At 43.8% G+C, this 25,730-nt stretch overlaps 1 protein-coding gene across 1 annotated transcript; it reads right to left on the bottom strand.

Moving 5' to 3' along the window:
- Positions 1–19,574: 19,574 nt before the first annotated feature.
- On the bottom strand, positions 19,575–20,842 carry LOC103718512 (ethylene-responsive transcription factor 3-like). Its single transcript, XM_039129279.1, has one exon. It carries the CDS (start codon positions 20,527–20,529, stop codon positions 19,855–19,857), a length of 675 nt encoding a protein of 224 aa, XP_038985207.1. The 5' UTR covers positions 20,530–20,842; the 3' UTR covers positions 19,575–19,854.
- Between the last annotated feature and the right edge of the window lie 4,888 nt (positions 20,843–25,730).

Here is a 25,730-nt window from a genome sequence, read left to right as displayed (position 1 = left end):
GAATTAAAGTAATATTTACTACCTAGTAAATTAAATAAAAAATTAAAAAAATCTTAGGTTCGGATCTAGCACTTCTTCAACCCTTTATTATATCATAGACCTGGTGTACTAGATTAGCAATACACCAGACAAATGGTACCGAGCCACGTCCAGCGCCGTCAGCGACCTTAACGTCTCCGACCCATCCAGCGCCTTCAGCGATGCCCCCTTGACCCTGCCGAACTCCGACATCGTCAGGACCTCCCTCGCCCTCCGCTCTATCTCCCTCCCCATCTCCCTCGACCTCCCTTACGAATGCCCATGTCGCAATGTGCCTTGGATTCTCGATTTGTGGAACCTGACCCCTGACCACCACCAGTTCGACTCCCTCTCCCACGACCCCCTCCGGCATCCGGTCCGCTGTCGATGCCACCCAAAGGAATGCCCACCCCTGCCCTTCCAGCATCGCTGCCAGCTCCACCACCTCCTTGGACAGCAGCCAATTCTATGACCGAGACATCTACACCACTGACCCGACGAAAGCCGATCCAGCCACGCTCGGCAACCGGCTATCACGTCGGTGACGCCTCCGTCAACGGCCAACGGGAGGCTTCAGGCCGGTGACGAAGATTTGGGACAAACAGACTTAATTTTAAATATCAAAATAATTAGAAGTGCAAATAGATTTGGATTATCCCAAAGTCATTATGTTGACAAGATATTCAATAAATTTAATTATTCCGATTGCCAGCCTGTCTCTATCCCCTTTGATTCCTCTACATACCTAAGAAAAACTTAAAAATTCCTATCCTTCAAAGCCTATATGCTCAAATCATAGGCTCACTAGGATTCCTAGCAAACTACACCAGGCCAGACATAGCATATACTGTAAATAGACTTAGTAGATATACTGTTAATCCAAATAGAGATCACTGGACAGCATTAGAGAGAATCCTTAGCTATCTTAAGGGTACGAAGTCCTATAGTTTGCACTTTAGTAGGTTTCCTGCTGTTCTAGAATGCTATAGTGATGCCAACTGGATCAGCGATACCTTACATGTTAAATCTACCACAAGTTATGTTTTTCTCCTGGGAGGTGCTGCTGTATCTTGAAAATCCACCAAACAAACTCTGATATCTAGGAGTACCATGGAGTCTGAACTAATTGCCTTAGACACCACAACACTGAGACAGAGTGGCTTAGAAATCTACTAATAGACCTTTCTGTAGATAAGTCACCTTTACCACCTGTCTCCTTACATTGTGACTGTAAATCTGCAATAGATAACTGCAACCAAGAAAATGCTAATATAAAAATGAACATACCCTTAAAAGTGCGTCATAAATCATTAAGATATAAATTAAAAAATAACGTTATTGCTCTAAATTTTGTAAAATCTGAAAATAATTTGGCTAATCAGCTTATAAAAGATTTATCTAGAATAATGGTTCTAGAGTCGTCGAGGAGGATGGGGCTTAACCCATAAAGATAGATCACTACGGTGGAAACCCAACCTTAAAAGGTTCAATGGGTAGAAAGAAACCGGAATGTGACTAAAAGGAGCACTGTTTTATGTTTTCCTCATCCTTATGGCGCTAGTGCTCATAAAAGCAAGCAGTAGGATGAATTTATTTGTATAACTTTTAATGAGTCCGAGACCCAAGAGGCAGGAGCTTCCTTTCTAACTTTCTTATAGGACTCACCTATATGTGCAGTCATGAGGCTGCGATTATGGAAAAAGGGTGATTTCCTAAAAAGCACATGATAGATGCATGTGCATGGCCATATTAGCGCAACCCGTTTAGAACCTAGATCGGGCTATATTATGTGAACTGTTGATTTATTCTAAACCATGGACCGAGGTTTAAGGTTAAGACCACCTTGGCTCCACAGATATAATGAATTGTTACAAGTGAAGGTTCAAACCGAAAAGTACCTATACCTATTACATAATATAAGATATCTAGCATTTTGTTTTGATTTTAAAGTTATTTAAAATTAATTTTTATGGAGGATTGTGGAAAAAATTAAATACACATGCGGTCTTCTTAAGCCGCGTGCGTGTTTGAAAAAAAAGGCGTGCTTGCCTGGCGTTCCGCATGGAATAAATGGGCTTGTTGCCAGCGTTTGGGGAATTAATCCGCTGGCTGCATTTGAATTTAGCGAAACGCCCGATCGGGCGTTCGCGAAATCACCGCGGGCGCTTCCACAAAAAGACTATTTTGCCCCTATAATTATCCCTATAAATATCCCTCAATTTCATCTCTTTCGATATACAAAAAAAAATAGAGAAACATACTGAAAAAATTCTGGAGAAAAGTTCTTCCTCCTCTTAGCCACTTGTGATTTTTATTTTTGCTCTTTTATATTTCATTCTTTTTCTTTTCGTTCTTCGCTGGATCTGTAAGTTCGATCGGATTCGTTTTGATTTCTTCCGAGACGTACCGAAGAAAGAGTTGTAGGGTCGTCGTATCTCAGAGGAGGATTGTCGGGACTCTCGTACGTGGGGGCAAAAACTTTTTTGGAACAGCGTCTACGCGCTTCGACCTGCCTTCAATCATGCTATTTCCTCTAACTTATATTTTTAATTTAATATTAGTAGATCGATAGGATTTGCAATTTTGTGATTTAATTTTATTAAATGAATAGATTTATTTTATGCTAGAATAGATTTCTTTTGTGTTAAAATAGAACTATTTTGATGTCAAATAATATATATATATATATATATATATATATATTATTCCCTATAAAGATTTTTCATTAATTGTAATTTTAGATTCATTTGTTTATTTAGATAATATATTGCTAGCAAAGGGGACCCTCCGTCCTTCTCCCCCGGCTCCACGACCCCTCCGCCTTCTTCCTTAAGCTTCAAGACCATATTGTTTGGTTCTTTCGGGTTGACATCAACCCCATTTAGGGGTAGCATGCTACTTTGAGGTCCTATGGATCGTAAAGTTTAATTTTCAATCCACTATACATGATTTGTGATATGGGAATGGGTCGAGAGTGCAACATAGAGCCTCTTCGCATTTGTAACCATAAATCTCCCCACTTTGATTTGCATGTAGCATTTGCAGCGGATGGTGTTGGAGCCAGTAACCGCGAGTCACGCCAATTCCAAGAGCAACCCATCATGAAGTCGAACCTACCAACTTGCTTAGTGCGCTATCAGAGAGGCAAGACATTCATATGCTAAACGGGTTTGCTATGCAGGAATAGACCTTTCTCCACTTCTTATCCATCCTTTATTCCCTTTCCAAATTAAGCATTTGGTGACTCCAATAATTCTTTTAGAATAATCACTATTTCATTCCCTCGAGTTTGTATGATTTCCACGCAGTGCCTCCTCATTCTTAAAAATATCCAATGAGAGCTTTTGAGTTTCCAAAACATTCATTGAAGCGGCCGGCCAACGTCCTTAGCGCTTCGTTTCAAAAGAGAGAAAAAAATGCCTTCATCTTTTTCAACCTTTTTGGAAATTTATTCTGCTACCCCCAATTATTTCCCGTTTTGTTCCGACTCTGCACTCCCTTCCTCGGTGATCATCCGGCGTTTATTGGAGTTTACTTTCCATTCTGTTCCAGATATCTCAAATATTTTTGGCCGCCATCGATTTCCACTCCCTGCTCTCTCTCCCCTCTCACCGGCCATGGCGTCTGTTCTCTTCAATGCTACCTCCACTGCTCTCCTCTAGTAGTTGTCTCTCCTATTATATTGCATTCTCTGCTCTATCCATTTGAGTGAACTAAGGATGCAAATCAAATCTAAAGAAGGTTTGGCCTTTTGTTCTTTGTTTGCGTCTCTTTAGTGGGGTATTGTGTTATTCCGAGGGAGAGTAGTCGGTGGTGGTTGTGCTTAGAAGAAGAAGTTGATGCTAACTGTCCAAACTAAAAATAAGAAAAAAAAGTCCACACCAAAATATTGACGAGATTTGTGACATCTGTCCGGCGAAGGACTCATAGATGACTAAGTCAACAGAAATTTTAGAAAAATAATGGAGATTTGCGTAAGAATAGAAGAGGGTTGATGAGTGCATGAGAGAGCATACTTGGAGGTCGTCTGGGCGATGTTTATATAGGGTGAGGGCCAACATCCATTATCAAGTAAAGCGGACGTGCGGCTTAACTGCGGGACTTAACTGTGCATGATCATTTAGCCTGAGATGCAAACATTGCTCGTTAGAGAAGATTTAAAAGTCTTTATGTCATTTTTAATGGAAACCAAGTGGCGAGCTGCCATTGGTCGGTTCATATGATGTTAGTAGAAGCCGGATTTGAGGCACAGCAGGCATGAATGCTGTAGACTGATAATATGACTTTTTTTTTTGTTGCTAAACTTAAATGTATTCAAATACCCATGGGATCACATCGAAGGATGATGAAAAGAGTGAAGGCTCTTCACCTCTCAAGCCTCAATGTCTCTCACAACCGCTTAGCTGGGGGAGATTCCAGGTTGCCTCTCCTCCTTCCCTCTCCCTCCTCCTCTGCCGGGAATCTTGACCTCTGCGGCAATCCTCTACCCCGACATTGCTTGAATTCGATGGCGACGAGCAAAGTGTTTTATGTTATCATGTAACGGTTATATACCATCATTTTGTCGAGGAAGTTGAAATATTCTAAAAATCTAAAAAAAGTATTTTAAAAATTTTAAAAATGAGAAGGTACCGTATCGTGCAAAACGTCAAAACTTGAAAAAAAAAGTAGAACTATATTTTTTTTGTGTTAAAATGATAAATGGTGGCAATAAAGTGCATCGAATAATAAAAGCTCTGCATCAAAGAAGGTCGAGCATCCGTTCCTAGGTGACACACGACACATGTTACGGAAGTACCGTGTTGGCCAGATCAAGCATGTCTTTCGGGAGGCGAGCTCCAGAGCTAGATTACGGATTGTTGGAGTTCAATCGATGACAGACGTTCCGGGAATGCCCAGGGTTAAGGTATGCAATGCATTTTTGTTCAAGCTACTGGAGTGGTATTTCACTTCAACGTCACCCGAGAGCGTCGAAAGCCATGGAAGGCCTTAATCCTGCCTGATTGGTAGTACTCATAAGGTTTGGTTCCAGGCAAAGATTAAGTAGTTCAATCCCCTATCTCATACCGAAAAACTCTTAGCGGATGAAAGAGCTCATTATTCTTTTACTCTTCAGTATTCCTTGTCCGGTGGAATTGACACTACTTTGCCTTCTGAGCTGATCCAGTCGTTGATCCTGCAGCTTATCAAAATAAGCACCAGCAGACAGAGGTAGATACAGAGCCAGTAGCTTACCTAGGAGCATACTTCGGTGTAGCATATATAGCGGCATACCCCTTTAACCTATAGAAGAAGCACTGTGCAAAGAAGAAGACTCGGGCTTATCTCTGTACAAGCGTATAAGAGCTATTATACTCAAGCATCGTAATCGTACCGCTATAAAACTTTCCATAGGAGGAAAGGTCTCCTCTACTGCCCATTCGCCGTCCTTGGTGAGTCCGGTTTTCTGTGCTACATTATTCTTAGATCCAGCGAAATCATTGGTTTCAGAGTCCACGTGTTGGCCACAGTACTAGTCCTAGGTTGTAAATATAAATGAATGGATGGACGACCTGATGCCCGTGTCCTAGTTAGTTGGCAGAGGAAGATTCGAACTACCTAGTAGGCTTCCGTGGTCGGCTCCCCGGATTTGAAAGTTCAGAGAGGAAGAAATTACAGCTGCCGACCATTACCTCCGTCGCTACTGGCCTCGCTATCCAAATTTAGGACTAATAATAAACCACTATACCCCCAACATAGCCAAAAAAAGGCCACAACCTCCGATACCAGCCACCAAATACATGGAGCGGCCGCAGAACTGGTTAAAGCAAAACCGAGCATCCGCCACAGATCCAGCAGCTGACAGCCACCGAAGGCAATGCCGACCAAACAATGGACGGCACCAAGCTGACCATAGAAAAGCCCGAAAACCAGCAGCCAGGCCGGCATACCAGCTTCCTTTTTATGCTTGGTGGACCAAGCGGTCCTTCTCATCCACACAAACTTGAAGTAAACCTAACCCAAATCATTGTTTAGATCCATGAGTTGGGTGTGAACTAACTGGACCCTTTATCAGAATCAGCCCAAAGTTATTTACAAGCCTCAACTGATCCTAAAGTTCAAGCTTTGCACAGAATTAACTTTACCTTGAAAAAGAAAAAAAATGAGTTGGGTGTGAACGAACTTTACATGAAGCAAACTCCTGACTGGACATCCCATGTCCACCATTTAGCATCCACCTTGTCTTAGATTGCCTGTTCTTTCTTTCTTTCTTTGAGAGAAAAATGAGATATGTAGTAGGTTAGCAACCACAAATGGGAGTGAATGTCATCTAGCGTATCTAAACATCTACTAAATTTCTGGTCAAGTAGGGATTCATGAACAATTCCGTTTCATCCAAGGTAAATTACCCTACATTTGCATGTCTTCAATTTTAGCGTCCATGGATTATGGAATAAATTGCTGAATCTAAAGTTACAACTCATACGAACCTTCATAAATGATGTATAGGGGACAAAATTTATTTTATCGATATATAGTTAGTATTCTGCAATAAAATTACATATGTTGTTAATCAAATTTTAGTCTTTTAATCATAAAATATTGTCCTTACAAGGTACCGTAGCAACATAATTTTTTTTTGCAATATCCGTAAATAACTGTTACAATATATAGACATTATGCAATAATTTTGTAAAACTGTTACTATAAAATTTAATTTTTTGTAGCGGTTATAAAGTACTGTCGCTATATCATAACTTTTAATAACGCTGTTGACAAACTGCAGCAATATTGTATATCTTTTATAATATTTCTTAAAACCATTACTAGGGAGCATTTATAGTAACAGATTTACCAGGTGTTACTAAAATTTCGTTACTATAGACTTTGTTTGCTCCGGTGCGTTTTTTTTTTTTTGGGTCAGGGCATCAAGTGGACTCGACCAGATTCTTGTAACTAAAATCGGACATATCTTATTTATCCTAACCAGACTCCTACAGGCTCAGAAGCAATCAGCCCTTGTTTTATTCATATTGAGGTCTAGTTCTTTTTTCAGGGTCATTGATGTTGGGTTTGGTGCATAGAAAAATTTAGGTTGAGCTTCTTGTAACATCCTACCCCTAGCAATGCTCTTGTCATTGCGCTATGAGTTTTACCAGTACAATCAGTTCCTTGTAAAGACCATTGGCTATGGTACCTCAATTGTAGGAGCTTGCCTCCAGTGATCCAATGTCTCGAATTTTTATCTCTACAATTGTGTGATATGTCTTAAGAGCCTTAAATACGTATAATGTTTGTCTTTCAACATCAAACTAATCTCGAGTACCGTGAGAAACACTCCACGAGTTAGTGTTTTTTGATTTTATTGGATGTATTCGTATACGTATTATATGAAAACTCATTTTCAGCAAAAAAAAAAAAAAAAGTTCCGTGAGGAACTAAATACGACCGTTTTATGATTCAAAAAGGTTTCATTACTTCATAAAATACAATTAACAAGATCTCTTCCGTAATTTTGTCCATCTTGTTAATTGGATCGGCATTTGTCTAGATATTAATTCACCCATTGTGAAACTACTACATCTTGTAATCCATAACTGTGCTTTATCAACTTCTTGGAGCAGTTCCAAGCCGTAGCATTCTTAAATACTGATTTATGATAAATAATTCATTTTCAGAAACATGTTGTGCCTGAATTCTGCTTTGCAGCATTATGGTATCATGTATCTACCACATACCTCGATGAATCTCCAAGCCATAATTTTGCAATTAGAATATACATGAGATCATTAGCTGCATCCCTCGGAAGGCATGTAATGAACTTCTGCCCAACCTCATGTTGTACAACCTTCCAAAAGAATAGCTTCGCAACATCATTTCTTAGCAGCTTTCTTTCAAAGGATGATGTAATTCATTTACAATAAACAAAAAATGACTTACAAGTTGGTAAAGTCTCTTGTACTAATGTAAGAGAGCTGGCTTCAATGCTGCCCTCCTGCTTCCAGCAGTGCTAGTTTATATGCAAGCAATCTCAAATAGCAGTCTTCTAGGAATCTGTTGGGGGAAAACCCAAGTCGTCCCGGAACGAAGGTGCTCGACCAGGGAGCGCCGACCAGAAGGCGCCCGACCAGGGAGCGCCGACCAGAATGCGCCGACCTCGCTACGCTCGAGCTGAAGGCGCCCAACTGGGCAACTGGCTCGGCTCGGCATCCGGCCAGGTGCCGAGCCCCCAAATGCCTTGTCCAAATATTCGACCCCAACCCGATCCCTTGAGGGCACCCGACTAGAAGGCGTCGATCAAGTAACGCTCGGGCCGTAGGCGCCCAACCTAAGGCAACGGGCTCGGCCCGACGCCCGACCAAAGATGCTGACCAGGCAACACCCGCCCGACTTGGGGCGGCCAGCCCCGCTTAGTGCCCGACCGGATGCTAGGCTCCGAAGCATCCCACCCTAGTGCTCGGCCTCGGCCTGACACCTTTCGGGAGCCTAACTCCAGATACTCGAATCTCACCATATCCTGCTACCGTCGTCAAACCATTAATGCGCATGGCCTTCGCAGGCCTCCGCCACACCCGATCATTAATGCGCGTGGCCTCTGCAGGCCTCCAGTGCACTCAACCATTAATGAACGCGGCTCAAGATGATCTCCGGATCACTTGACCATCAAAGCGTATGGCTCTCCCTGATCACCCGTTCACTCAACAATTAATGCGCTTGTTATCTACGGACCCCAGGCCCTCCACAGCGGGCGGTTGAACCACTCCACCAGGTCCGATCAATCACGACAATTCGCTGACTCCAGTCTGATCCGGTCTCATCCCCCACGACGCCATTAATGAACATGATCGTGCTCAATTATCACAAAGAGGACAATCTGCCCCATCACATCACAGGTAACCCAACTCCCTCTATAAAAGGGGAATCCCTCCATTTGAGGAAGGGGGGATAAGGAAAACTCTAACTTCTTACTGCTATCTCCACTCTTATATTGGCCCCTCTGACTTAAGCATCGGAGGGCCGGCGCCGGAAAGCCCGGCCACCGGCTTCTTGCAGGTCCTCCGGAGGACGCCACCAGCCGACGTACCGCCACCCACCATTCCAGCAGCGGAGCTCCTCCCCCCTCAGCCGACGGTCGCCTCCGGGTCTAATTTCCAGCAACAGTTGGCGCTAGAGGAAGGGCCCGAGTCGCGACCATGAAGTTGAGAAGCAAGGGAGCTTCTAATGCCTCTCGACGTCCTCCACCTAATCCTGGACACTCTGTCCAGAACTCGCCACCCCCGGCCGAGTCGACTCCCCAAGTTCGGCCGGAGCAGTTTGATGCCCCGGTGCAGCAGGTCCAGGCCTTGGCCACTGCTGTCCAAAGCTTGCAACCCAGGGACATCCCAACGGCACCATTCCCTCCAGCCCCAGTTCAGCTGGTGCCTCCTGCAAGCGGATTCCCCCTTCGAGGTCAAGATCCCCAAGCTCAGGCCTCCCCCTGGAGGGAACACCCGGTGAGAGGTCCTGATGACTGGCCACAACCGTCAGAAGCCAAGTCAGTCCCAGGGCAACCTGCGCCGGAGCGGACCGCCGCGGCGATCCCTCAGAGTGATGAGCTCGACAAGAAGGTCGAGAGGCTGGAGCGCCAGATTGAGGCACTCCACGGAAGGAGGTCGGGACGCGATGGTGACTTCGAATTCACCACGAGGTCCCCCTTCTTTCAACAAATCGAAGATGAGCCGGTCCCGCCAAGATTCAAGATGCCCCAGGTGGAGCCTTACAACGGTAGGACCGACCCCCTTGACCACTTGGAAAGCTATCGGGTCTTAATGGCCCTGCAGGGAGCCTCGGAGGCCATGCTTTGCAAAGCCTTCCCAGCAACACTCCGAGGAGCAGCCCGGCTTTGGTTTACCGGGCTGAAGCCAAGCACCGTCTCCTCCTTCGAGCAGCTCGGCAGGCAATTCGCCAGCAACTTTGCTGCCAGTCGACCCCAGCGGCGGACCTCGGACTCCCTCCTCGATATAAAACAAAAAGAGGGAGAGTCCCTTAGGGAATATTTGGACCGATTTACCGCCGCAACATAGAAAGTCCGGGAGCTTGACCAGTCAATCGCCATGTCAGCACTAAAGACTGGGGCCCGGTCTTATAGATTCCTCTTCTCCACCGAGAAGAACTTTCCTACTGACCTCACTGAGATGTTGGTTCAGGCGCGGAAGTATGCGAAAGCCGAGGAAGCTGTTGCCGTTAGGCGGAGCGGGGCCGAGCAGACTTCCAAAAAGCAGAAAAGGCGTCGTGAGGAGTGTGGCCACCCCAGAAGCCCGTTTCCGCGCCGAGCCAAGAACTCGCCCCATCTGAAGAGTCCACCCCGGCTGCGGGGACCGCCCCGACCAAGGTCTCCACCTCGCCCGAGATCACCGCCGCGGCTCCGCACACCCAACGGGAGGTACGAAAATTACACTCCCCTTACCGCTCCCCGGACTGAAATTCTCATGGAGATCGAGGGACGGGATTATTTCCGGCCTCCGCCTCCAAGGCGAGATCCCGGAGCCTGGCGTAATCCCCAGAAGTCATACCGCTTCCACCGGGACCACGGCCACGATACGGAGGACTGCTTCCAGCTCCGGGACAAGATTGAAGCACTCATCCGCCGAGGAGTACTCGACCGGTTCGCGCGAAGCCAGCGTGAAGAAAAAAGGCCAGCGGAGAATGCCGCACAGCCCGAAGATCCAAATGCCAACAGGCCCATTGCCGGCACTATCAAAACCATTCGAGGCGGAGCTACAGAGGAAGGGCTCCGAACTGGGAGAGACCCTACCAGATCGCACGCGCCCAGCGGCCCGAGACATACAAGCTGAAATCTCTTGACGGGACCCCCATTCTACGAACCTGGAGTTCCAAAAATCTCCGGGTGTACTACCAATAAAACCCCGAGGGGTTCTCCGTTTCAATCATAAATCTCACCTTTCTACAATGACTTGCTCACAATTGCTTAATTGTGCTAAACTTCTCCTGATGTTTAAATGCTGACTCCCAGACGACCTGGCCCAGCTCGTATATACGGCCCTGCTCGGATACAGCCTGGACTGAGAAGCCGGACGCCTCGGCGAAAATTCGGAGCGCCGATATCAAACTCGGCTCGATCTCCATCAAATACCTCGACTACGGTCGGGATGCCCCAATCCCTCGGGATGACGGGAGTACCCTCGTGGTCTCCACCAACCATCGAGCTCGGCTCGATCTCCATCGACCATCGAGCTCGGCTCGATCTCCATCGACCATCGAGCTCGGCTCGATCTCCATCAAGCCCTCGTGGCACTTCGGGAAGGCGGAGCAGTGCCCTCGTGGCCCTCCGTGGCGCTCAACGACGGGGTAATACCTTCGCGGTCCCCCGCGGCGCCTCCTCGACTACGGTCGGGATGCCCCGACGAGTCGACAGTGAGCCCGAGCTCCCTCGACCTCGGAATGACGGGGTAGTACCTTTGTGGCACCCGGACAAATGTTCGTGATCGCCGAAAACGTTCGTGATCGCTGAAAATGTTTGTGGTCGACAACATGTTCGTGGTCGACAACATGTTCGTGGTCGACAATACATGTTCGTGGTCGGCAATAAATGTTCGTGATCAGCAAAATGATGTAGCACCAGTGCGGGGGAAGAGGAGAAGAAGGAAGAACAAGAGAAGGAGAAGGAAGAATAGGTTGTAGAGACGCAGGAAGAATAGAGAAGGAGAGGAGAAGAAGAGAAGAAAGAACGTAGGGAAAAGAAATTCTTAATCATTCATTAAACCCTAATCATGAAAATAGTTCCCTATATATAGGGCCCAAATACACAACTTGCATAAACCCCCCTTACACAGAAATAAATCCTAATGAACCCACAAATAACACAAATAAGCCCTAAAATGCAAATAAGCCCAGAAATAAAATAAACCACAAATAAACCCTAGAATGCAAATAAGCCCAAAAATAAAATAATAAAATAAATATGCAAATAAACGAGTCTGGCTCAATCCGGGGGCTCAGGATCATCTGGATGAAGGGCTCTGATGTCCCCATCAACTCCTCCCGGGTGAGAAAAACTCGACCCCGTCGAGTACAGGTCTGGCCGGCTGTCGCACTGCTCCAGAAGATCGGGGTCAATGCGCTGCAACTGTGCTTTGGAAATCCACGTCACATCAGACTTTGGTCGACCTTTCCACCGAACAAGGTAACGTTGGTAACCACCGTTCCTGCTTGAAATAACCTGCTCATCCAATATATGTTCTATTTGTTCTCTGCGTGCATGAAATTTGGGAGGTAGTGGCTCAACAGCAGGTAATAGGGCAGGGTATCCAACATAGGCAGGTATATCAATAAAGGGGTCAGAAGGCAGGAATATTATCTTTTTGTATGGGACTAAATCTTCAATATTAAATGTCGCACTAATCCCATAGTCATCAGGAAGATCCACAACATATGCATTCGAACTGGTTTTCTTTAAGATTTTGAACTGTTCTGCACTACAAATTTGCAATTTCTTAAACGTTTCCGAAGAAAGTCGTTCAAACCTAATTCTTATCATGATGTAATCTCTTTCACTTAACTCATTATAACGTCTGTGTAAATCAGCAAAGGATTTATATTTTAAGTTATTAAAGTGACTACAGTTGCTGATTTCTCGATGCAATGAATGTGGATGTGATACAATTGATTGTGCAGACTCAAAGACTCTATACTGATGAGACATGAAAAACAGGTCTATGGGTTGCCTAAGTTTGTAATCATGCACTACTTCGAATGGACTCATACCTATGGACTTGTTAACCGAACTATTACATGCAAACTCAACTGTCGGTAACATTAAATTCCAGGTCCTAGCATATGCATTCGGTCTGAGCCTATGATGTAGAAGGTTGGGCAGAGATGCTCCGGGAACTAGATCGATTGCGCGTTGGATATCATGCATTGGAGAAAGTGCATCCGGAAGATCATCAGGGAGTGCATCAGGAAACTCCTCTAGAAGGGAAACTACTACCGGGGAATGTTCAAGGTTGGACTCCGCATGGGTAACTTTAGCTACAAGTGCCAATTCAGATGATTGGCTCTCAATATCTGTCACTACCTCTTCCACAGTTGTGATGTGAAGTGGCTTGGTTGTACTTAGATCACTAGTCTCCCTTTGGGAATCATTTTGGACAAAGTCTAATTCTGTAGGTTCGTCTTCAAAGTCTTCTTCATAGTCTTCTATATTTGGTTCATAGACTTCTTCGACATATTCGGCCTCTTGGTTCCTAACTTCTGGTTCAGTAATCGGGTAGGTCTTAGTGGAACATTGGGGCGCTATATAGCCGAATTGTTGACACCTAGAGTATTGGGTTTGGTGCCTAGGAGAGTAGGGAAGGACTACAGGTGGTGCGACCAAACCGATTTTAGGTTGGGCTGTAACAGAGGTTGGCGATTTAGGGGTCCTAGAATGTTGCACGAGCTCACGGATCTCTTGTCTGAATTCTTTGTATCCAGCCCGTATGGCAACGATCTGTTCTAAGACAGACCTCAAAATGTCGGAATCCATGGTAGCTACAGGGGTTTTAGGTTGACTGAGATAGTACTCCATATCACTACAGGTTGGCATGCAATGATGACACTGGGTGATGATGTGAAATGCAGTGTCACTAATGAAACCTTAATAACTATAATGTAGGACCAAATTTGATGCAGGACAACCTACTAATGCAATCTATTATGATTTCAGAAATCAGCAAGTCTTCACAATAATAACTTAAAATTTAAATGTTGCTGATTTTTACTTCGGTTATTCAGAATTAAGGATTAAGATTATTCAATTTAAGAAGTTAGATTACAATCAAGTAGTACAGTTGTTCTGATCCTAAATCAATATGATCGAAGAATGTTGAGAAGCATCCAGTTGTTAGGGTGTGCTAATTTAATATTTAGATTTTAACAAGGCAAATAGGATGGGTTTGAAAGTAGGGGTTCTATGTTCTGAATTTTGACAACAATATAAATTTTCAAGTATATGGCTATCATGCAAGAGAACTAGAACATAATTAAATGAACAAGTCCAAGAAAAAGTGGAAACCTATCACCTGTCGTGAAGTAGTCGACCAGAATCGTGTGCTCGTGGACTGGGGCGACGATCGGTGTGCGGCGAGTCGGCTCGTCAGATGGCACGAATCTAGTCGAATCACAGCAACTTGGTGGACCTGATATCAGCAACTTGGGGGCCTAATCAAAGAACTTCGATGGGTCTGATGATGGGCCTCAGGGGCATGGCTTGGGCCTGATGAGTTAGCTGGGCCGCAGGTGGGTTGAGGTTTGATGGGGCTCGGGTGAGTGCAAATACGGGAGTGGGCGGGTGAAATGGGTTGGGGTCCTGGGCGTGTCGTGTGACAGAGGGGAGGGTTTTCGATGGTAGTGGCCTGTGGAGTGAAGGAAGGGTGTCTCGGGTGAGTTACGGCTGAGAGGAGGGGGGAAAATAATGGGGAGATTGGGACCGGCGGCCGACGGAGAAAGAGGAGGCGGTGCGGTAGAGCAGCAGCAGCGGCGGTGATGGAGGCCGCGAGAGCGGCGGCGATGGCTCGAACTCCGGCAGGGAGGTGCGGCAGCTTCGACGATGAGGAGACTGAGCGGCACGGAGGTGGCGACGGCGAAGTGGCGGCGGCGTAGGCGGTGGCGGAGAAGCGATGGTGGAGAAGAGGGGCGGATCGTGGCGGCGGAAAGGGAGAAGATGAACAGGTGCTTCTCTCTCTCTTCTTCTTCTTTTTTTTTTTCTCTTTTTTTTTTCTTCTCTTTTTTTTTTAACTCGGATCCGTTAGGATCCGGATTATCGGGTTTGACCCGACCCTATACCCGTTACGGGTTTGTCACGTGAAATCACGTGCGTTTTTTTTTTTTTTTTTTTTTTTTTTTTTTGGGGCTACCGGATTCGGCTTAACGGGTTTAGGCCTTACCCATTAAACCTTTCTTCAACCTCCCGATGGGTTCGGGAGGATACGCCGATCTCGGCGGCGGCGATCGCGAGGCGGGGCGGCAATCACGGGCGGCGGCCGGTCACGAGCTCCGGCTGGTGGCGGCTGCGGACTTTTGGCGACAGACGGCGGCCACGGGCGGCGTCAACAGGCACGGGAACCCGGGCGGCGACGTTTCCGTGGGGATATGGCTCCTCCGACGGCGGGCTCGGACCTTCACTGGGCAGCGGCGGCGGCGAGAACGTCCGAAGGTGGCTCGGCTCTGCTGGCGGCGACTGGTGGCGGCGGTGGGCGCGGGTGAGGTGGTGGAGGCGGTGGCGACGACTGCTGGCGGGAGGATCCGGCGCAGGGCTTCTGTGTGGGAACCGTGAAAGAAGAAAGGGAAAAACAGAAGGTTTTTTTTTTTTTTTTTTTTTTTTTGCTCTAGTGAAAACACAGACCGAGAGAGAGGAAGGTTTGGATGCGGGTGGCTGTCGATCTGGGTCTTCACAGACTCGGCAGTGACCCCTTTTTTTTTTTTTTTTTTTTGAACAGACTGACAGAGGGAAAGAGGCCTGTTCTTGTTGTTGATGGTAACCGAGGGAAAGAAAAAAAAACTGTTGATGGATCGCGGCTTTGGCAATAGAAGCAAAACCGATAGCTCTGATACCAAGTTGATGTAGCACCAGTGCGGGGGAAGAGGAGAAGAAGGAAGAACAAGAGAAGGAGAAGGAAGAATAGGTTGTAGAGACGCAGGAAGAATAGAGAAGGAGAGGAGAAGAAGAGAAGAAAGAACGTAGGGAAAAGAAATTCTTAATCATTCATTAAACCCTAATCATGAAAATAGTTCCCTATATATAGGGCCCAAATACACAACTTGCATAAACCCCCCTTATACAGAAATAAATCCTAATGAACCCACAAATAACACAAATAAGCCCTAAAATGCAAATAAGCCCAGAAATAAAATAAACCACAAATAAACCCTAGAATGCAAATAAGCCCAAAAATAAAATAATAAAATAAATATGCAAATAAACGAGTCTGGCTCAATCCGGGGGCTCAGGATCATCTGGATGAAGGGCTCTGATGTCCCCATCACAAAATGTTCGTGATCGACAATGTTCGTGGTCGACTATACATTCGCGATTGTAATAAACACCCCTGACTCGAGCCCGGAAGTCGGGGGGTAGTGTTGGGGGAAAACCCAAGTCGTCCCGGAACGAAGGTGCCCGACCAGGGAGCGCCTACCAGAAGGCGCCCGACCAGGGAGCGCCGACCAGAATGCGCCGACCTCGCTACGCTCGAGCTGAAGGCGCCCAACTGGGCAACTGGCTCGGCTCGGCACCCGGCCAGGTGCCGAGCCCCGAAATGCCTTGTCCAAATATTCGACCCCGGCCCGATCCCTTAAGGGCACTCGACTAGAAGGCGCCGATCAAGTAACGCTCGGGCCGTAGGCGCCCGACCTAAGGCAACGGGCTCGACCCGACGCCCGACCAAAGATGCTGACCAGGCAACACCCGCCCGACTTGGGGCGGCCAGCCTCGCTTAGTGCCCGACTGGATGCTAGGCTCCGAAGCATCCCACCCTAGTGCTCGACCTCGGCCTGACACCTTTCGGGAGCCTAACTCCAGATACTCGAATCTCACCATATCCTGCTACCGTCGTCAAACCATTAATGCGCATGGCCTTCGCAGGCCTCCGCCACACCCGATCATTAATGCGCGTGGCCTCTGTAGGCCTCCAGTGCACTCAACCATTAATGAACGCGGCTCAAGATGATCTCCGGATCACTTGACCATCAAAGCGTATGGCTCTTCCTGATCACCGGTTCACTCAACAATTAATGCGCTTGTTATCTACGGACCCCAGGCCCTCCACAGCGGACGGTTGAACCACTCCACCAGGTCCGATCAATCACGACAATTCGCTGACTCCGGTCTGATCCGGTCTCATCCCCCACGACGCCATTAATGAACATGATCGTGCTCGATTATCACAAAGAGGACAATCTGCCCCATCACATCACAGGTAACCCAACTCCCTCTGTAAAAGGGGAATCCCTCCATTTGAGGGAGGGGGGACAAGGAAAACTCTAACTTCTTACTGCTATCTCCACTCTTATATTGGCCCCTCTGACTTAAGCATCGGAGGGCCGGCGCCGGAAAGCTCGGCCACCGGCTTCTTGCAGGTCCTCCGGAGGACGCCACCAGCCGACGTACCGCCACCCACCGTTCCAGCAGCGGAGCTCCTCCCCCCTCAGCCGACGGTCGCTTCCGGGTTCAATTTCCAACAACAGAATCCATTTTCACAAACTTTTCTACTTGATCTCTGCTTGTAGCATATCGGTATTGTGTATTTACCATAGGTATGTTAATAAATCTTCCAGCAGCGGCCACAGATCTGCAGCCTCTGCTCTGCCATAAATTTGCAATGGATATGCACTGGAGAATATTAGCTGTATCCCTGTGGTGTGTCGTGAACTGCAAGTCTCCAGCAAAAACTTTTGTTCTTGGCAATTCATGAGGTTGTTCAAACATCCAGAGGAATGGCTTGGCAATACATGATGCCTTAGCAGCTTTCTTTCAAGGGATGACATGATTCATTGTCTGCAAACAATTAATGAATCGCAAAACTTGATCCTTAACATCATCTGCCCATCACACATGATCCATGACCGACACCTCTCCTGAACTTCCTTTCACCAACTAGGGAGTCTGGAATCCGTTTCTTTTGGCCTCTTCTCCACAGCCTGGATAACTTGCTGAACGTTTTACTTCACCCCGAGATGTATGAATATATCATTCGTCTTGAAATTTTCGAGGGATGTGCTGGCCACCAAAGCTAAGACCAGCAAAACAAGGATATATACGGTCATTGCAATTGCAGGATAAGTTGCTTTGTGCTTGGGTTGCTTCAGCTCATGCTGTCTCTTCCACTTCTTCATACCTGGAACCGTTTGGCATCGGCAATCATTGCCGGCCACAAAAAATAAAGGATGGAATCCATCGTTATCTCTTCTGATCAAACCTGGATGCTTATCTTTACTGTTCGATGAATTTTTTAAGCGAGCAATAGCATGGGCAGCAAGGAGGCTGAGCCGAGCCAGCCAGCTCTGGTCCAACCATAAGACCACAAAAATACCAGAACCCACGCATGATGCACCACATCCCATGTGCACACCGTGATCCTCTCCTGCACCCTTCCCTGGTAATGCAGAGCAGCAGCCCATGCACAGAGAACCACCTTTTTCCTTTTATTTGATTCAACTCGTATAGTCCCAGTACAATAGGCAGAGCTTCTTTTTTTTTCCACACATTTTCTCTTGCACCTACCTTACCAAGAAAATTCAAAAGTTAAATAAGAATTAGAGGATTCCTACCAAGGGAGCCTATCACTCTCCAACTTAAAAAAAGAAAAGAAGAAAAAAAAAATAGAAATCATATGCAAAGAAAGACCATTTTCTTCTTCATCAAGCCCCTCCTTCTATCATCTTTCTCAGCAAGTTGTCTCTCCTATCCGTAAGGACTTTCTTCTCCTCCTGAGTCTCTTTCTCCTTTCTTTCTGGAAATTATATATTGATTTAACTAAAAGTATGTGTTAGAATATTGGATAACTATTTTGCTAGATATGTATCACCTAACGTATAGTGTGTATTCATGAATACCATATTCTGAAAATTATGAATTAATATACTTAAAGATATATATTGAATTACTGCTAGATGTATATCAGAAAAGCTTACAGTATGTATTAGAAAATCGATAAGCATGTATCACTTGGTCATTTAGTGTGCATGGTTGAGCATCATATTTCAAACTGTGTATTGATTTACCTAAAAGTATATATTAGGATGTTAGATGACTATATTGCTAGGTGTGTGTCGACTAGCCATGTACTATGTACTAGTAAACTTCATAATCTAAACAATATGTATCAATTTACTTAAAAGTATATATTGGGTTACTAAGAGGTATTTATATATTAAAAAAGCTTATAATATGCATCGAAAAGATGATAAATGCATATCACTTGATAAAAAATAAAGAGGATGTATGATGGTTTTTCTTTGTGCTCGATCTCTATTGATGCATGAAAATTTTTTTTTATTTTTTTTAGATTATAAAATTGAGGGATTCTGTTAGTACAAAAAATTCTAATTTTTATTGGACTTCTTAGTTTTCCCTTTAAGGTAGATATAAAAAAAACATAATAAAAAAAATTCTGCCACTATGGTGCCCACCCATATGATTTTTGTTCCTCTGCAGTTCTCTACTATGTGAAATCCCCAGGGAAGCGTCGAAACGAGGCGCCCTGCATTTATACACAGTATTGAATTCTACCGGCCATCGCCAACCAACCCCCACTACTTTCCCTTCAAGTGGTGAGCAACCCACCCCAACTTTTCCCGTCTACCCAATGGTCTCCATTCACCATCTCATCGAAAAAATAGCAAAACAATATCAAATCATGGCGTGGCGTAGAAGCTCGGCAACCGAGCCCAAACTCCACCCAAAGCGTAGAGCGTGCACCAAATTGGGTGGCCGGTCGCGGGCTGTGGGCCCACTACGACCAGTCCCCGCTCTTGACCAAAATTAATGAAACGGGGAAGGAAAAACTAGATTGAAGTCATAAAACGGACTCAAGGCCAAAAAAAAAAAAAAAAACTCTAATATTTCTCATTCATCATTGGTGGTTTTTTTGTACAAAACAAGGAAAAGAAGAAAAAAAAATGAGGGGCCAGAGAAGCAACCCCCATCTCAGATTTATGCTACAGCTAAATGGATTCAACCAGAGAAGAAAATAAGAGGAGAAAAAATGACAGAAAAAAAAATAAAAAGGACTACAGCAGAAGAAAAGAAAGAAACATATAAAGCAAATAGTTTTATGTTTTTTCTTTTTTTTTTCTTCAGCTGCGGCGCGGATCGGGGCATCAGAGGCGGAGGACGGTGCAGTGAAGGTCGAGGTCCTCGTCGTCGGGCGGCGGGTGGAGGTTGAGATCGAACGGCAGAGGTGGATGGCGGTAGACGGACGCGATGACCCCGAGATCGTCGTCCACGACGGAGGACGAGGAGCCACAGTCGCTGTGCAATTCCTCCTCGCCGGCGGGGGCGCGCGGTGGATCGACCTTCCGGCTTCTAAGCTGAGATCTGAGGGGCGCCGCGGAGGAGCGCCGGGGCCCACTGAAGGATTCCACGGTGCTGCTGTGGCTGCTGGAGGCCGGCCACTGTGGCGGTGGTTGCCGCTGCCGAGGGTAGGGGGTGTGGGGGAAGGCAGCGGCGGCGGCGATGGCGGTGGGGGAGGAGGAGAGAGGGAGGGGGGCTGCCGGGAATGGAGGGCATGGGGCGGGAAAGTTGGTCTTGGCCTTGCAGCCGCGGAGGCTGATGGCGGCCGCGTCGTAGGCACGGGCGGCCTCCTCGGCGGTGTCGAAGGTGCCGAGCCAGACGCGGGTCTTCTTCACCGGGTCGCGGATCTCGGCCGCAAACCGCCCCCACGGCCTCTTCCGGACGCCGCGGAACCGGACATCAAGGCCCGGTCCAGATCCGATCGCAGCCGCCGCCGCCGCCGCCGCCGCTGCCGGGGCCGCGACAGCTCTCCCCTTCCGCATCGCGATCGGAGGAAGGAAAGAAGGTAGGAAGAGAAGGGGATGAGGGTTTGGAGGGTAGGTAGAAGGTGGGGAGAGGGGAAGAGAGGGAAGTCTAGGGTTTGGGGTGGGGGATGCGAGGGGGTGCTGGCTTTCTCTCCTTTTAACAAAAACGAGAAGCGGTGTCTTGATTTCTCCACCTCTTTTCCCCTACTTCCTCTCACTCTCCCGTTCGCCCCCACAAACGACTTGGCTACTTTCTTCCACCCTTCCCCATCTCCCTAGTCCCCTTTGTCTATTTTCCCATCTTTGGTTTTTAGCCGGCGGAATGGCCAAAACGCCCTTCCCTCTTCAAATAAGGGTAACAAATATTAAATAGACAGAAAGGATAATTCAATTTCTCTCTTCCAATTTTTAAAACTTAAAAATTATCAAAAAACCTAAATATACATCCGCCAACCCCCCCTCCCCCCCCTCTTTCTCTTTTTTTTCTCTTTAGCTGCATATCTATCGTATAGTTTATTTATCATAAGAGATGGAACATAAACAAATGGCAATCGAAATTGGACATAAACTCTCTTTTTTATATATGTAGAATCATTAGTTTGCAATTTTTAACTAGGATTGTATATCCAGAGGCTTCAATATCCCATCCTATTTTTCCTTTTATAGTTTAGTATGGCACAAAATTTCTACCATTAGATTTTCTTTTAAATGTTGATATGTTAAAATCTATTTCTAGAATATTTTTACTAACATGACACTTGATCCTTGATATTATTCTAGGTACAACATCTTCTTTCCTTTTTCATATCTATGAAATTATGATATACGATTTGAGAGTAGGATAGAAATACGCTAGATATCCTTTCTTGTTGGATCTTTTTGATTCTCGGTGCGAAATCTCTATTTTCTTTAATTTCTTCCGACACGTAAAATTTCTACCTTTTTTTCTCTTTTAAAGGTCACACCTTGTCGGAATTACTTTTAGGATTTTTTCGTTATTGCAACACTTGCCCTACTATATTAATTCTAGTTATGTTAGTCTATTTGTCGTTTGCGAAATCATCAATATATAATCTAAACTTAGGATAGAGATTGGTCGGACTTCCTACTTTGTTGGAATTCTTTGGGATCATACATCTAGTCTCCTTTTCTTTTAGTTTTTCCAACATATTAATTTATCATTGGTCTCCTTTAAAAGCTGGATCTCTTGTTATGTTAGTTCTTCATATTAACTTTTTATATTAAAAGTTAGATTTTTTCGTTGACAAAATACTTGGTTTTTCATATTAATTCTAGATTGCCAATCTCTTGTTTTGTTATATAAATTCATGGGTGGCCATTTAAAAGTAGTATAGAGATTGGTCGGACATCTTGCTCGATTGAATTTTTATGAAATTGGGTATCCGGTTCTTGTTTTTAATTTATTCTATCACAAAATTTCTACCATTAGATTTCCTTTTGAATGTTGATATGTTAGAATCTATTTCTATAATATTTTTACTAACAGGACACTTGATCCTCTCTATTATTCTAGGTGCAACATCTTCTTTCTTTTTTTCATATCTATGAAATCATGATATACAATTTGAAAGTAGGATAGAGATATGCTAGATTTTCTTTCTTGTTGGATCTTTTTGATGCTCTACACGAAATTCCTATTTTTTTTCAATTTCTTATGACACGTAAAATTTCTACCTTTTGTTCTCCTTTAAAGGTTATATCTTGTCGGAATTACTCTTAGGATTTTTTCATTATTTCCAACATTTGGCCATCTATATTAATGCTAGTTATGTTAGTCTCTTTGTCGTTTACGAAATCATCAATATGTAATCTAGACTTAGGATAGAGATTGGTTGGACATCCTGCTCTATTGGAATTCTTTGGTATGAGGCATCCAATCTCCTTTTCTTTTAGTTTTCCTAATATATTAATTTATCATTGGTCTCCTTTAAAAGTTGGATCTCTTGTTATGTTAATTCTTCATATTAACTTTTTATATTAAAAGTTAGATTTTTTTTCGTTGACAAAATACTTGGCTTTTCATATTAATTCTAGACTGCCAATCTCTTGCTTTGTTATGTAAATTCATGGGTGGCCATTTAAAAGTAGTGTGAAGATTGGTCAGACATCTTGCTCAATTGAATTTTTATGAGATTGCATATCCGGTTCTTGTTTTTAGTTTATTCTATCACAAAATTTTTGTTGATGGCTCCCTTTCAGAAGTTTTCTATCATATTAGAGTTTAATTCTAGACTTCTAGTTTTTATCTTTTACAATGCTTGACATTCTATATTAATCCTAAGTATTCCTTTTCTTTTCCTTTTATCGGCTCCTTTGCATTAGCAATTATGTGAGAAAATGCACAAAGACTACATTTGAATATCCCTTTCCAGGTTATCTTATCTATTCACTCCAAAAACATTACTTTCACTTGTGGTTGTTTCAGCTTTGTTGTTCCTATTCCATGGAGATAGAGCAATACATGAATTAGAATGATGCAAGTTTTATAGTTCTGTAGATAGCAAATATGTGGGGAGCCAGCCAATCCAGCCTTGGAGACCTATAGTTGAGTCACCACATTGTATGCATACTAATAAAACTTATTCTTATGGAATGTTCATACATGGTATGGTTATTAATACATCCTTAGACCATGTCAAAAATAATTCTTTTGCTGAATGATAAATATTTAGAGGTTTCTTGACCCCTCGACTTTAAGTATGAGACAAGTGGTAATGAAAAAAAGAGTTATCAGATTTTTGAAATATATTTGGTTCCAGTAAATATGTTACATATGTCGTCTATTTAGATCTCAAGGCAAAGATATCCAAAAATATTGACATACATGTTTACTTTAGGCAAAGACAAATAATAATGAAGTGCTACAATATCTGTATGCCACAATATAGCAAAGAGTTCAATATAGCCAATATGATGTGCTAAATTAATAAAATTCAGGGGGGAAATTAGTTTTTAGAAATGAAAATTATAAAACCAGTCATACAATTAGTATGCCATATATTTAGTTTCACTCTCCTACTTATTTCCAAAACCTTTTAAATGGTATTAAGAAGAGACATTTTAAAAGAGATTGTATTTACCAGAGGCATGGTTTGCATGTGTGTTTGTGCATTTCTGTGTTTCTAGTTATATTGAATCAGATATGTAATATATAACTAAAGATTTTTCATCATCTTTGAGCCACAAAATTATCTAGTATGAATTTGTTATGGTGAATTTACAATGAAAGCATATATCTTATACTCCTCAAAATTTAGATATATTTCAAACTCACAAACTTTAAATGTAATTCATCATTTCTTTATTTTTTTTAAAAAAATAATATAGATGAGAAAAAGTCATATTATCATAGTTTTCATGCTTAAATAAGTTTCTTTGAGATTTTAATTCTTCTTTATAAGAATTTGTGTTCTCCTTGGGCCTAGAGCAATCATGTAACGGGAAAAGTGGGAATGCAAATATATTGCCCTATAAGTTGAATTTTTTGCAGGGATGACAATCAATATTAGGTAGGGTTCAGATTGAGCTTATATATCGGGGCCTTTTGATTTGACCCAAAGAGTCAAAAATTTTTGACCCAAACTTGAGCCCGCAAAGAATCTGTTGATTCATTTAAAGCCCCAAACCATTTAATTTTGAGAGTTATATTGAATTAGTAGGGTATTATTTTATGGTTTTTAGATTGTCCGTGCTATTCCTCATCTCTCCTTTCAATTATGAGCCATTGGATCAATCCATAGACTCATTTATAATATATATTTTAATTCCATATTTACTCATATATATTTTAAAATAATTAGAATTATTCTTTTCATGACCAAACTTATCAAAAGGGTTTTAATCCAAACTTAACCTGACCCATTAGCGGATCGAGATCGGCTAACTCTTATCTGACCCATGAACCTAGTGGGTGGAGTTAGGCAGATCAGGCCGGCTTAGGTACGTAGGTCGTGTCATAAATTGCTGGCCATAATTTTATGTTGTTAGAGCAGATCATTATACTAATTTTTTTTTGGATATTCTAAACTCATTCTATTATTATTGGTGCCTAACTATGATTAAATCCACGGTTCATAAATAAGTTGTCTCACAAATGGATGAGATATGGGCTATTGGACTCGTGCATTCTTTAGGTAGTCCAGCGCATTTTAAAATATGATCATGGAGAAAAAGTAGGGGTCTAGGACACGGTTTCGACTAGCGAGTTATGCTTGTATCCAGTTACGGTGCGAGCCCCGCGTAACAGCTACGGTTGGAAAGGCCATCGCAAACGGTGGGCAGAAAAGAAAAAGATGTGCTGTCAACCGAGTGGAGTGCCACATCCATTTTTGGCATTTAACGCGGGACGGCAGTAAAAGCTTGGCTGCCGCTCCGCTGTCCGTCCGTCTTGGCCCTTCGCACGTCAGGGTAGGGCACGCGTTTTAGGCGTGCGACCGTGCACGATTTTGATCCGGTGCGACCCGTAGATTAGCCCTGAATAAAGTTCTTCCACGCTCGGCTGGGTAGGCAAACAGGAAAAAGGAAACGGAAAGTCGGCTGCCCTCCGCCCGTCCCGGCAAGCGGCAGCCGGTGATAGCGAGTGAAGATCCGGTGAACTTGCTGATATATGTATACGGTTTTTTTTTCATAAATATTTTTTTAAAAAATTTAAATATATAAATATCTTTTAAAAAATTATATTTATTTTTGTATTCTGTATAAATGCTTATGATATAACGGTTCTTCTAGTACCGTTAATAAAAATCATATTTATTTTAATTAAAAAAATAAAATTTTGAAATTAATTTTTTCTTCTTTTTCTTTCCTTTTTCTTCTTTTTTCTCTTTTCTTCTTTTTCTTTCCTTTTTCTTCTTTTTTTTGTTTTCTTCTTTTTCTTTTCTTTTTCTTCTTTTTTTTGTCTTTTCTTCTACTGTATCTATCAATATCAAGAAAAGAAAAGGAAAGAAAAAGAATAAAAAGAAAAGAAAAAGAAGAGAAGGAAAGAAAAAGAAGAGAAGAAAAGGAAAAGAAAGAAAAGAAGAAAAAAGAAAAATAATGAGTGAGTGGCAGTTAGGTTAGTAAGCTTGGTATACAGATAATATAACATGGTTAACTTAACTGTGTGCAGGGAAATCATACCTGTGTACAGGGAACAGTAAACTGTGTGTACAGAACAGAAAACTGTATTTCGGAGTTAATTAAGTATGTGTCATCGTTAA

The sequence above is a fragment of the Phoenix dactylifera genome, chromosome 1 (genome assembly GCF_009389715.1).
Source record: "Phoenix dactylifera cultivar Barhee BC4 chromosome 1, palm_55x_up_171113_PBpolish2nd_filt_p, whole genome shotgun sequence".
Taxonomy (NCBI): Eukaryota; Viridiplantae; Streptophyta; class Magnoliopsida; order Arecales; family Arecaceae; genus Phoenix; species Phoenix dactylifera.
The sequence above is the reverse complement of the archived record's forward strand: the minus strand, read 5'-3'. Positions and strand labels throughout refer to the sequence as shown.